The sequence below is a fragment of the Microcaecilia unicolor genome, chromosome 3 (genome assembly GCF_901765095.1).
Source record: "Microcaecilia unicolor chromosome 3, aMicUni1.1, whole genome shotgun sequence".
Taxonomy (NCBI): Eukaryota; Metazoa; Chordata; class Amphibia; order Gymnophiona; family Siphonopidae; genus Microcaecilia; species Microcaecilia unicolor.
The window spans coordinates 422,953,464-422,966,084 of record NC_044033.1 but is presented as its reverse complement, the minus strand read 5'-3'; the positions used below and the strand labels follow the sequence as shown (position 1 = coordinate 422,966,084).

The window sequence follows — 12,621 nt, the reverse complement described above, 5'->3', positions numbered from 1 at the left end:
GGATGAGAGAGATTATGAGCAGAAATCGGTTGTACCCATGGATGAACAAAGAGACATCATGTATAAGGCCAGCCTTTGAAGAAGGACGAGAATCCACAGATAGCGATTCCTCAGGCTCAGAATATAGGACAACATTTTTAGACTCAGGCTGAGGGTGCAGAGGGAGAATACAGGGACGCGGAAGACAACAGAGACAGGGCAACAAACAAGACAGGAGTTTTGCTCAAGACAGGGAAGAGAGACCATATACGCGGTCACAAAAGTAAAAGACTCTGTTGTGAACAACTTATCCAGGAATGCCTTGTCGACAACTGAGCACTTAGCATTAGCCAAAGGATTATCATTTGTGCCCATTCTTGACCATAACACTTTTCAATGTAGGAGGGATTTTGAAAAATTCTTGTGCACCCTACACATTAAAACCTTTTTGGGAGAGTCAACCGATGAGTGGACAGATTGCTCGAGAGTCAAACTGAGATCTAAATGGGTTCCCCTCCTTTCTCTATGGACCCAGCATTGGCCATTTTCAGACAATTGGTATTGAAGGAGTTTGAAGAAGTCGAACGAATTGACAGGAGATGGTATGACCACCTATAATTCCGGAAAGCATTAAAAACCAACCTGTTCAAAAAGGCATACCTCACCGACCCAACTTAAATGCAGACAACTTGCAACACAACGAAACCAAAGTTCATAATGGACGCATAAGAACTCTTTCTCTCTACGATTCCCTATATGACTGCTACAGTTGAAACTTACCCCACCAAAACATTATTGTATTTATTCCTACCGGAATTGGCGATTACCTTTACGGTACTATGTAAGCCTGCAAATAGGTGGGAAAATGTGGGATACAAATGTTAACAAATAAATAAATAAATTCAAACTGCAATAAGGATGAAAGACTGGCTATTAAGTCTTTGAAAGAGAACAAGGACATTGTCATTAGACGAGCAGATAAGGGGGGCTCCATAGTTATACAGAATAGATCTGACTATGAGAAAGAGATATGGAGACAGCTGTCAGATCGGTCTAGTTATGAAGAACTACTGGATAATCCAACGGTGAGACAACAGGAGCAGAGTTTTGCCCTTACAGGTAGCGGGTTTGTGCAAAGATTTTTGACACAAAAAGAGTTCTCTTTCTTAAATTTGAAATATCCGCTGATCCCCGTACTACATACTCTGCCCAAAATCCACAAGACTGTGAACCATCCCCTAGGGCGACCAATAGTCTCGAGCAGCAGCTCCAGTCAATTTACGCAGATACATTCCTCCATCCCTTGGTGGAGCATACTAGGTCCTATATTAAGGACACTACAGATTTTTTGAATTGTCTTACTCGAGTAACTGTGCTAGAAGATATCAACTGGCTCGTGACACTGGATATGGTCAGCCTTTACACGGTGATACCTCAAACTGAGGCTCTCAAGATTTTAATTGAGGCTTTGAACCATAGGGAGGATCAGTCTGTCTCAACAGATTTTATCATCTCCCTTATTTCAATAGCGATGAAGAATAATTTTTTCCAATTTAATAGGAGACTTTTTTGTCAGAAGTCTGGGGTCAAATTTCCTCAAATTATTATTTTAAAAGGAAGCCTGTGAAAACTGGGATTACTTCAATCAGTGGGATTTGAATTAGAGATTTAAGTATATGTATTGTTAAATAACTTCTGGTTTTTAAAAGAGAAAGAATGTAATCAGATGTATTCTTTCTAACTAATATTGGACAATAAGTATGTTTTTCAATGAAATGATTTGACTATACACCGTATTGGCCTTGAAGAAGCCAACCAGATGATCAATGTGGAATAATGAATTAGACGATTAATATCTGGGGATAATCAGGTTAATACCACGGGGTTTTTTTTCTGTTTACTGTTTAATTGATCTCCTTATCTTGTTTCACTCTCCCTATTTAAGTACATAAGTAAAGCCACACTGGGAAAAGACCAAGGGTCCATCGAGCCCAGCATCCTGTCCACGACAGCGGCCAATCCAGGCCAAGGGCACCTGGCAAGCTTCCCAAACGTACATTCTATACATGTTATTCCCGGAATAGTGGATTTTTCCCAAGTCCATTTAGTAGCGGTTTATGGACTTATCCTTTAGGAAACCGTCTAACCCCTTTTTAAACTCTGCCAAGCTAACCGCCTTCACCACGTTCTCCGGCAACGAATTCCAGAGTTTAATTACACGTTGGGTGAAGAAATATTTTCTCCGATTTGTTTTAAATTTACTACACTGTAGTTTCATTGCATGCCCCCTAGTCCTAGTATTTTTGGAAAGCGTGAACAGTCGCTTCACATCCACCTGTTCCACTCCACTCATTATTTTATATACCTCTATCATGTCTCCCCTCAGCCGTCTCTTCTCCAAGCTGAAAAGCCCTAGCCTCCTTAGTCTTTCTTCATAGGAAAGTCGTCCCATCCCCGCTATCATTTTAGTCGCCCTTCGCAGCACCTTTTCCAATTCCACTATATCTTTCTTGAGATGCGGCGACCAGAATTGAACACAATACTCAAGGTGCGGTCGCACCATGGAGCGATATAACGACATTATAACATCCTCACACCTGTTTTCCATACCTTTCCTAATAATACCCAACATTCTGTTCACTTTCTGAGCCGCAGCGGCTCAAACCCAGAGACTGAGAGAGCTGACAGGAATTTTTTGTAATGTACCATTAAATTCTTGTGGGTGAGGACAGGTTGAATTCTTGCAAGGACGGGCTAGATTCCCCGTGGGGACGGGTTGGATTCCAGTGGGGAAGGGTTGGATTTCTGTCCCCGTGCAACTCTCTAATACAGAGGAACAACTTGCATAGTGTGAATCTCAGTCACAACAAATACCCAACTTCTTCCCCTATACAAATCCTTCACAGCCACTGGCAGAAGCATACAATTGGAACATTTTCATAATAGTATCCCTACTAAGATACACAGGCATTACTAGGCTGTTTTTCTGCCCTGATCAGTGGCAAGGAGGCACTGCCGCTCCCCATCCTCCTGCCCTGATCAGTGGCATGATGGCATTGCTGCCACCCTCCTTGCTCCTGTCCTGATTGATGGCACAACTCGCTCCCCATACTCCTGCATTGCCCCCTGTGCTCCTGCAATAACTGGTGGCACAAAATGGGTGAGGCCACCGTTCTCCTCTGATTCATGGCACAAATGAGCCACCACTGCTCCCTGCTGGCTCGGAAAACCAGAGAGCCCCTAGCCCTTCCCTCTCATCCCCTCACCACATACACATCTCCTGATGGATGGTACAGTGGAGCTAATGCCACACCCCTGATTCTACTTTGATCAGTGGCATAAAGTTGCATCTTGCCCATTCCTTAATTAGTGGTCTAAGGAAGAGAATAGAATTACCTGACTGAAATAATTCCTACATATTACTTTCTCTGTATTTCCAGCAAGTTGTTTTATCGCTTGTAAAAATTTAAATGGTTATAAATTAAAAAAAAAAAAGAGAAGTCTGGGGTCGTGATGGGAGTCACCATGGCTCCCTCTACCGCAAATCTCTTTATGTCCCATTTTGAGCAGGAGGTGGTATACTGCTTGCCATTTTTTGAACATGTGAGTACCTGGGTGAAATTTATTGATGACATTTTTTGTCTATGGAAGGGTACAGAAGCTGATTTAATGAGTTTCATTAAAGCACTGAATGAGAGTCATCCCACAATCAGATTTACTGTGAAATACGAAAGATGGGAAATTACATATTTGGATGTCCTAATAAGAAAAAATAGGATAGGATTTACTACCACAATTTTTTTGAAAACAGACAGATAGGAACACCCTTTTAGATTACAAAAGTTGTCATCCACAAAGTTTAAAAGACAGTTTACCCTTTTCACAGTTCTTACCATATAGGAGGATATGCTCTGATGTTAATGACTTTAAGATTAGATCTAAAGATCTTACAAATAGATTATTAGAAAGAGGGTATCCAGGACAGGTAATCAATAGAGCATACAAACGAGCGAGATTTAATAACTGCGAATATCTATTAATCCCCAAATCGAAGGATGAAGATACAGATGAAGTATGTAGGTGTGTGATGCAATATATAAGCACAACGTCGAGGGTGACAGCAGCTATTATGCAACACTGACCAGTGCTGCAGACGATACCAACACTGGCAGAAGCAAAATTAAGATTTGCCTACAGTCGGGACAGACTGGAAGAGCGAACAGAGGCACTGAGCCATTACAGCTGTGGAGGCTGTCAAATGTGTGGCACAATGCTGTGTACAACGGAGTTTGGTGATCCTCAGTCGGGCAAGAAGTATATTTTGCGCTCGAAGACCTCCTGTTCATCTAGTTATGTTGTATATTGTGTCCAATGCCCATGTAGAAAACTGTATGTTGGGCAGACTTCAAGGAAACTGTCAACCTGTTTAACAGAACATAAGAGTAACATCAATATAAAAGAAAGCGGGAGCACCGCTGGCTATCCATTGTGTGAAAGAGCAACATACCTTAGAAACTTTAAAGTGCATAATTCTGCAATAATTGACTCTCAACACCAGAGGGGGTGACAGTAAACGCTGTCTAGCTCAACTAGAAGAAAAATGGATTTTTCATTTACAGACACTGCAACTGGCAGGTTTAAATTTGAAAATTTGACCCATTGTCGGATAACAGTAAAGTCAGTTAATGTGGAAAACACTGCATAAACAAAGACATAGAGTTCGCGATTTTCAAAAATTGTTCCAACAAAGATTTTTTAATAGAAATCAATGTGATGAAATCACCTGATGGTCTGTTGGATATATTGGATAGTCGGATTACCAAAGGTCCGATAACCAAGACCGTACTGTATTACAAGGTGGTAAAAACCAAAGATATTCAACAGACTTACAATTTAATCCTTAGCTCATGTTTTGATGTAGTTGCCTGTGTCAGGGACGCTTAATTCTAGAAAGTTAGATTTAATCACCTACATGGATAAAGCACAGGACCAATTAAATCATAACCAATCAAATAACGTCATTCAAATTAAAGCCAATTATCAAAGGAGAACCAACCGGATTGGAAAAACAAAATAAAATGTATGCACACAGTGTCATCGCATGAAGTACAACATCTAAAGTACCAATAAAAGTAAGTATCCCCAGCAGAACAAATTATATTTACTACACGTCTTGCTAAATATAGACAACTCATACAAGCTGTTTCAAAATATATAATGCTCAAAATTCCTAAATATAAATCTAAGAGAGTTAAAAACCAATGATTTGATAATTAACCCATTGGTTTCTCAGCTATTTTTTTTTTACAGCTTTAGGATTTTTTTTTTTCAAGACTAGTACCATCAAGACCCAGCAGATTTAGATTTAGTTACTTCAGGAGATAGTACTTCATAAGGTTTGCTCTCTGTTTATTGGCTTTGGGTTCAATGATGTTATTCGATTGGTTCTGATTATTTGCAATTTTGTTTGATATGAGTGTTTCCATTTTATTTGATGAGTGACTGAACATAAGAACAGTGTTGTTTTCCCTGAAGTAGCACGAATTATGAAACAGTGACTCCTTGTCAGGTTTTGGATTAATCAGCTGGTTTCTCGAATTCAGAGCAGCTTTATGGAAGCTTATGTGTATCTGCAATGTTATTTTTTGTCAGAGCCCTGAGGCAGGTGCAGTTACGTAAGTACCACCATACTGGGAAAAGACCAAGGGTCCTTCAAGCCCAGCATCCTGTCTCTGACAGCGGCCAATCCAGGCTTCAAGAACCCGGAAACCCCCCCAACAAATTTTATAATGTTCAATGGACTTTTCCCTCAGGAATCTGTCCAAACCCCCTTTAAATTCCGTTAGGCCAGCTGCTGTCACGACATTCTCCGGCAACGAGTTCCAGAGTCTAACTACACGCTGAGTAAAGAAAAACGTTCTCCTATTTGTTTTAAATCTACCATATTCTAGCTTCATCTTGTGTCCCCTGGTTTTGTAGTTGTTTGAAAGTGTAAACAAACGCTTCACATCTGTCCGCTCTAATCCGCTCATTATCTTGTAGACTTCTATCATATCACCCCTCAGCCGCCTTTTCTCCAAGCTGAAGAGCCCTAACCTTCTCAGCCTTTCCTCATAGGGAAGTCGTTCCATTCCCTTTATCATTTTCGTCGCCCTTCTATGCACCTTCTCTAAGTCCTTTATATCTTTTTTGAGATTCGGCGACCAGAATTGGACACAATTATTTGAGGTGCGGTAGCACCATGGAGCGATACAACGGCATTATAACATTCTCGTGTTTGTTTTCCATTCCCTTCCTAATAATACTCAACATTCTGTGCACTTTCTTAGCCGCCGTAGCAGCACACTTGAGCAGAAGTTTTTAATGTCTTATCAATGATGACTCCCAGATCCCTTTCTAGGTCCCTGACTCCTAACGCGCAACCTTGCATGACATAGCTGTAATTCGGGTTCCTCCTTCCCACATGCATCACTTTGCACTTGTCAACATTGAACTTCATCTGCCAGTTGGACGCCCAATCCCTCCGTCTCGCGAGGTCCTCCTGTAATCTTTCACACTCCTCCTGCGACTTGACGACCCTGAATAACTTTGTGTCATCTGCGAATTTAATTACCTCACTAGTTACTCCCATCTCTAGGTCATTTATAAATATGTTAAAAAGCAGCGGTCCCAGCACAGACCCCTGCGGGACCCCACTAACTACCCTTTTCCACTGAGAATACTGACCATTCAACCCTACTCTTTGCTTCCTATCTTTCAACCAGTTCTTAATCCATAGTAATACCCTACCTCCGATCCCAGTTTGTGACGAAACACGGCCCATGTCGGGCATATTGAATTCAAGGACTCCCTATTGTTTTACTAATGAAGGCTCATTTGTGCTTCTTTTTGCTGCTTTGGTTGTGTACTTTTGAACCCTCTCTTTTGGGCAGTGGACAGTAAAGAAGCATACTGGAAACACTCATTATTGAACTGAGCTAAGTGTTTGTTAGATGAGAGACTTTGGTGCTCATTTTCAAAGCACGTGGAGGGGCATAATTGAACGCGAACGCCTATCTCCATGGGCGTCTATGTCCGAAAACGGGTACGTGAAGAGGCGGGGCAGACCGTATTTTTGAAAAAAAATGGATGTCCATCTTTTTTTTCGATAATACGGTTTGTATGGACCAAATGCCATGGATTTGTTCGTTTCTGAGCTGGGCGTTTGTTTTTTTTTAGCGATAATGGAAACTAAAAATGCCCAGCTCAAAAATGTCCTAATCTGAGCCATTTGGTCATGGAAGGGGCCAGGATTTGTAGTACACTGGCCCCCCTGATATGCCAGGACAACTGGGCACCCTAGAGGTCAGTGTGGTGGACTTCAGAAAAAGCTCCCACATACATAGCTCCCTTACCACGGGTGCTGAGTATCCAACCCCCCTCCCCCAAAACCCACTACCCACAAATGTACAACACTATCATAGCTCTTAGGGGTGAAGGGGGCACCTACATGTGGGTACAGTGGGTTTTGGAGGCCTCCCATTTACCAGCACAAGTGTTACAGGTAGGGGGGATGGGCCTGGGTCCGCCTGCCTGAAGTGCACTGCGGTACCCACTAAAAGTGCTCCAGGGACCTGCATACACGCAGGCCTCTAGGACTTGTTGCTGCTGTATAACTTTGGCACACCAGTTGACACCTGAAGACTAATCTCTCTGAAAACGTCCTTTATTTGAATAAGCACGTTTACTCACAGTTAACTGCAGATCAGAGGTTGTGCCCCACTGGCAATGAGTCTCCCTGGTACTGAGATTAGCAGTAGGTCAGAGCTGGCAGAATGCTGTACAATGCCCTCTTTGAGCAACATTCAAGGTAAGAACTAGGTTCTGTGACGTGGCTAACACATGAAAGGGATCTAAAAGTGGCTTACAAAAATGGCCACTACCTCATGGACTACCGGAAACAAAACAGGGCACACACTGACCCAGTAAGCAGGGGGAAAAGCACCATGGGAGTACAGCCTACAAACTACCAACATTGTGAGCATTTACCACAAGCTAGTGGAATCAAGGAGCCCAATACCCTACACCCACCACAATGCACTGCTGATGTGTCTCTGCAGTGCGATAACAGAAAAGGTGTCACACTCACCCAAGAGCCACATCAGAACCAGGGAAAGGCTGTAGGAGGATAGAACACATTCTGCTGTCATGGAGGTGGGTAAGGCATTTGAGGCTGGCATAGAGGCTGGAAAAAGAAGTTTTTAAAGTGGGGTTTTTTTTGGTGGGAGAGGGTTAGTGACCACTGGGAGAGTCCGGGGAGGTCATCCCCGATTCCCTCCAGTGGTCATCTGGGCAAGTGACCCAAAATCACGCTAAAAACGCCTTTTTTTTTTTTTATTATCAGCTAGACGCCCATCTCTCCTCGGCCGATTACCACGCCCCAGTCCCGCCTTCACCAAGCCTCCGACACGCCCCCGTCAACTTTATCCGTTTCCGCGACGGATTGCAGTTGGAAACGCCCAAAATCGGCTTTCGATTATACCGATTTGGGCGCCCACGGAAGAAAGACGCCCATCTCCCGATTTGGGTAAAAATATAGGCGTCTTTCACTTTCGATTATAAGGCGGACAGACTTGCAAAGTTCCATAGTAATATATGTAATTTTGTAAGTCTATGTGCTTTGAAAATGAGCCTCTATGCATATTATATGACAGACTGTGTATATTTAACTGTTAGGATGGTCACTAGAAACTCTACAATTTAAATAACAACAAGAGAAACACTAAATTCCGAGGTCTATTTTTTTTTTTCCAAAAGAACAGAAGTGTTGCCATACTGGGAGAGACTGAACATCCATCAAGCCCAGTATCATGTTTCCAATAGTGAACAATCCAGGCCACAAGTACCTGGCAAGATCCCAGAAAAGTAAAACAGATTTTATAAGCAGTGGATTTTCCCCAAGTCCATCCTAATTATGGCTTATGGACTTTACCTTTAGGAAATTATCCATACCTTTTTTAAACCCTGCTAAGCTAACTGTTTTTACCACATTTTCTGGAAACAAATTCCAGAGTTTAATTACTCATTGAGTGAAGAAATATTTTCTCAGATTTGTTTTAAATTTACTACTTAGTAGCTTCATTGTGTGCCCCCTAGTCCTAGTTTTTTTTGGAAAGAATAAAGAAGAGACTCCTTTACCAGTTCCATTGTACTCTATATTTTATAGACCTCTATCATACCTCCCCTCAGTTATCTCTTCTCCAAGCTGAAGAGCCAAAGCCACTTTAGCCTTTCCTCATAGGGAAATCGTCCCATCCCCTTTAACATTTTCGTTGCCCTTCTTTGCACCTTTCGTAATTCCACTATATCTTTTTTGAGATGTGGTGACCAGAATTGCATAAAGAATTCAAGGTGCGGTCGCACCATGGAATGATACAAAGGCATTATAACATTCTCATTTTTGTTTTCCATCCCTTTCCTAATAATTCCTAACATTCTATTTACTTTCTTAGCCGCTGCTGCACACTGAACAGAGAGTTTCAATGTAGCATCAATGACGACACTTAGATCCTTTCCGTGGGCGGTGACTCCTAATGTGGAAGCTTGCATCACGTAGCTATGGTTTGGGTTCCTTCTTCCCACATGAATCACTTTGCACTTACATTAAATGACATCTGTCATTTGGATGCCCAGTCTCCCAGTCTTGTAAGGTCCTCTTGCAATTTTCCACAATCCTCTTGCTATTTAACAACTTTGAATCATTAGCAAATTTAATTACTTCACTAGTTATTCCTATCTCTAGATCATTTATAAATATGTTAAAAAGCAGTGGTCCCAGCACAGACCCTTGGGGAAACCCACTATCTACCCTTCTCCATTGAGAATACTGACCATTTAACCCTATTCTGTTTTCTATCTTTTAATCAGTTTTTAATCTGCAATAGGACATTACCTCCTATCCCATGACTTTCTAATTTCCCCAGGAGCTACTTTGTCAAATGCCTTTTCTCTACTTTTTTGGACACTGTTTGAGCGTAGTCAGATAATGTGGTTAATTCTATTGGCTTTTTGTTCCATCCTTTATGAATGTCCTTGTTATAGGAAGTAGTTATTTTTCTAATTGTTGACTTTTGGAGTTACTACTTTGGGCTCCATTTTTTTGGTTGTTTCAATTATTTGCTCACATACTTGTTCCATGCAGGTAATGTAAAATGCAGGCAAGTTGGGCTGGTTGAACTGTTAATCTTTTGAATATCTTGGTTTTTAACGCTTTGTAATACTTTGGTTTTATTATTTTGATATGCATTAAAGGTTTTTTGTTTTGTTTTTTAAAATTCCTATCTCTGCTGCTTATTTGGTTAGACCAACTTTTTGAAATCAGATTTCTTTCTCCTACTTGATCTTTGGCCTCATGTTTGTATTTTCAAAAGTGTGCATCTAAAATTGTAATCTTGTGCATACTAAATAACAGGTATAACTGTATGGAGGTACTTTTGTTGATTAAAAAAAAAAAAAAGGGCAAGTGTGCATGTGTATTTGTTTTAAAAACTGGTTTAACTGGCATATTGGCTACATAATTTAGGAAGGCTGTTACAAAATTCCCCTTTAAGTATAAACCATTTTTTGCAAATACATATTTTTACAATATTACAATTTAGGTTAACACATTATTAGTGATATAAAACATAACCATAGCTCTAAACACAATACAAAATTTCACATTATCTAATAATGTAAAAGTACAACAAGGGAGAGAGTAAAATCAATAGTGTGCAAAGAAGCAAAACCAGTAAAGGGGGGGGGGGGGGGGGGGGGGGGGGGATGAAAATATTTATTAACAGAAACAGGACTCCAGATGAACTAATAGTAAACAATGTAGAAGGTATAACAGGCCAGTAGTGAGCTTCTGAAATTGTAGAATCTGCCTCAAATGCTCTACAAGATGTAACTTAACGTATATATGTATATTCAAGGTAGGAGAGAGAGTGATTAGGATAGATATATTTAAATAAATCAAAGGCAAATATTAAAAAATGCCAAAGATATAAATATTGCGAAAGCTAACCTTTTCTAGTAGAAAACTCTATAAGATCATGAAATTAGGTTCCAAGGGTTGGACATAACAGTAACATCAGTATACATTCCACAAAAAAAGGAATGGCAGACACACAGAATGGTCTCTTAGGTGAGATGATGGAGTGGAGATAAAAATAGAATAAAGAAAGCTTGGGATAAGCAGAGAGGATCTTTAATTACATCCACATTATTTTGTTAAAGGAAGTGAACTAAAAATTTAAATTTTTGTAATTCTGGTTTACAGCATTATAAAAGCTAGCAAATTGGGTAGACTACTGTATATTATGAACCTAACTATTGACTTTGGTTCAAGGCCTGAAATCATAAATAAGCTGATAGGCCTCAGTGACTTCTGTATGAGTCAAGAACTCATGATCTGTTGAGACACTCTGGTGAAAGAAAGAATGAGGAAGGGGCGAGGGTGCAAGAGCAGAACTGCAAGGGTTGGCAAACTTGTGGTAACACATGTTCAGGAGAAAAACAGAACCAGTTATTCCCACAGGAAAATGACAAAGTTTCCAAGAACTATTGATTAACCTATTACCAAGTAACCACCTTATTACCAAGTTAACTGAATATGAACTGTTGTTTAAAATTACTACTACTATAAATCATTTCTATAACGCTACCAGTCATAGCGCTTCACAACTGAACATGAAGAAAAGACAGTGATTGTACCAGATACATGATAGGGGACTTTGTGCAGCTAACACTGATGTGTAACAGCCTTGTCTCCCATGAGAAACTGTAGCTTGTGATTTGTACTTGGCAAATAAAATACTTAACCTTTCTCATATGCAGCCTTGGTCTTCCCTCATTCCATCTATTGGATAGTGGATATTTAATGATTTGGGGTGGGGGACTAAGAGACCTAAAAACACTCAGTAGACTGTTACTCCATATCTGCCAATATAGTCTATGTTTCTTACCAGTGTAGAGACATCCACTGACTGTTGCTCTTCTACATTCTCAAGGTCTGCTATATTCATACGTATACTTTGCATTTTTGTCTGAAAGGATAATACAGGTAGAATTCTTAAGATTTTTTTCACATATATTTTCACAGTACCATATAAATAATGAGCTAGGATGACAGAGGGAAAACACAAACAATAATGGAAGAGTATGCAGGTATTTGGTGCCCGAAGAGCCCCTACATTAGCATTACAGTATGCAAGCTCACTACAAAGAAAAGATCAAATAAAACAGGAAGAATGAACATTGGTGAAGCATGCAAGCAAGATAACTGAATGTGTGGCAGAGCCTGTGTATGTTTCAGCATTACATCTTAAAGAGAAGTTGCAGTAATATGCAAATTCAATGAATTTGATGCTGTTATATGGTGCACTATCCAGAGCACTAATTGTAAATACTGAAATACAGACAAACTTCATTAGGGTCAAGCTCAATCAGCATAAAGGGTATCGTCAAACATTTTCATTCCGCTGTAAGGAAGCCCAACCAAGGAGGACACAAGAATCTACTGACCTATCTACCTAATTTCTTATACATTAATATGTTAAATTAGACCAATCACCTTACTCTATTTATGATTATACCTTTTGCAATATAATGTAAGCCACACAA

General features: G+C 40.3%; 1 protein-coding gene across 1 annotated transcript in view; it reads right to left on the bottom strand.

Moving 5' to 3' along the window:
* Positions 1-12,621, bottom strand: part of SMC6 (structural maintenance of chromosomes 6) — a 413,908-nt gene that overhangs the window by 134,347 nt on the left and 266,940 nt on the right. The window contains 1 exon segment of the mRNA XM_030198844.1: positions 11,964-12,044. Coding sequence (XP_030054704.1) covers positions 11,964-12,044 — 81 coding nt within the window.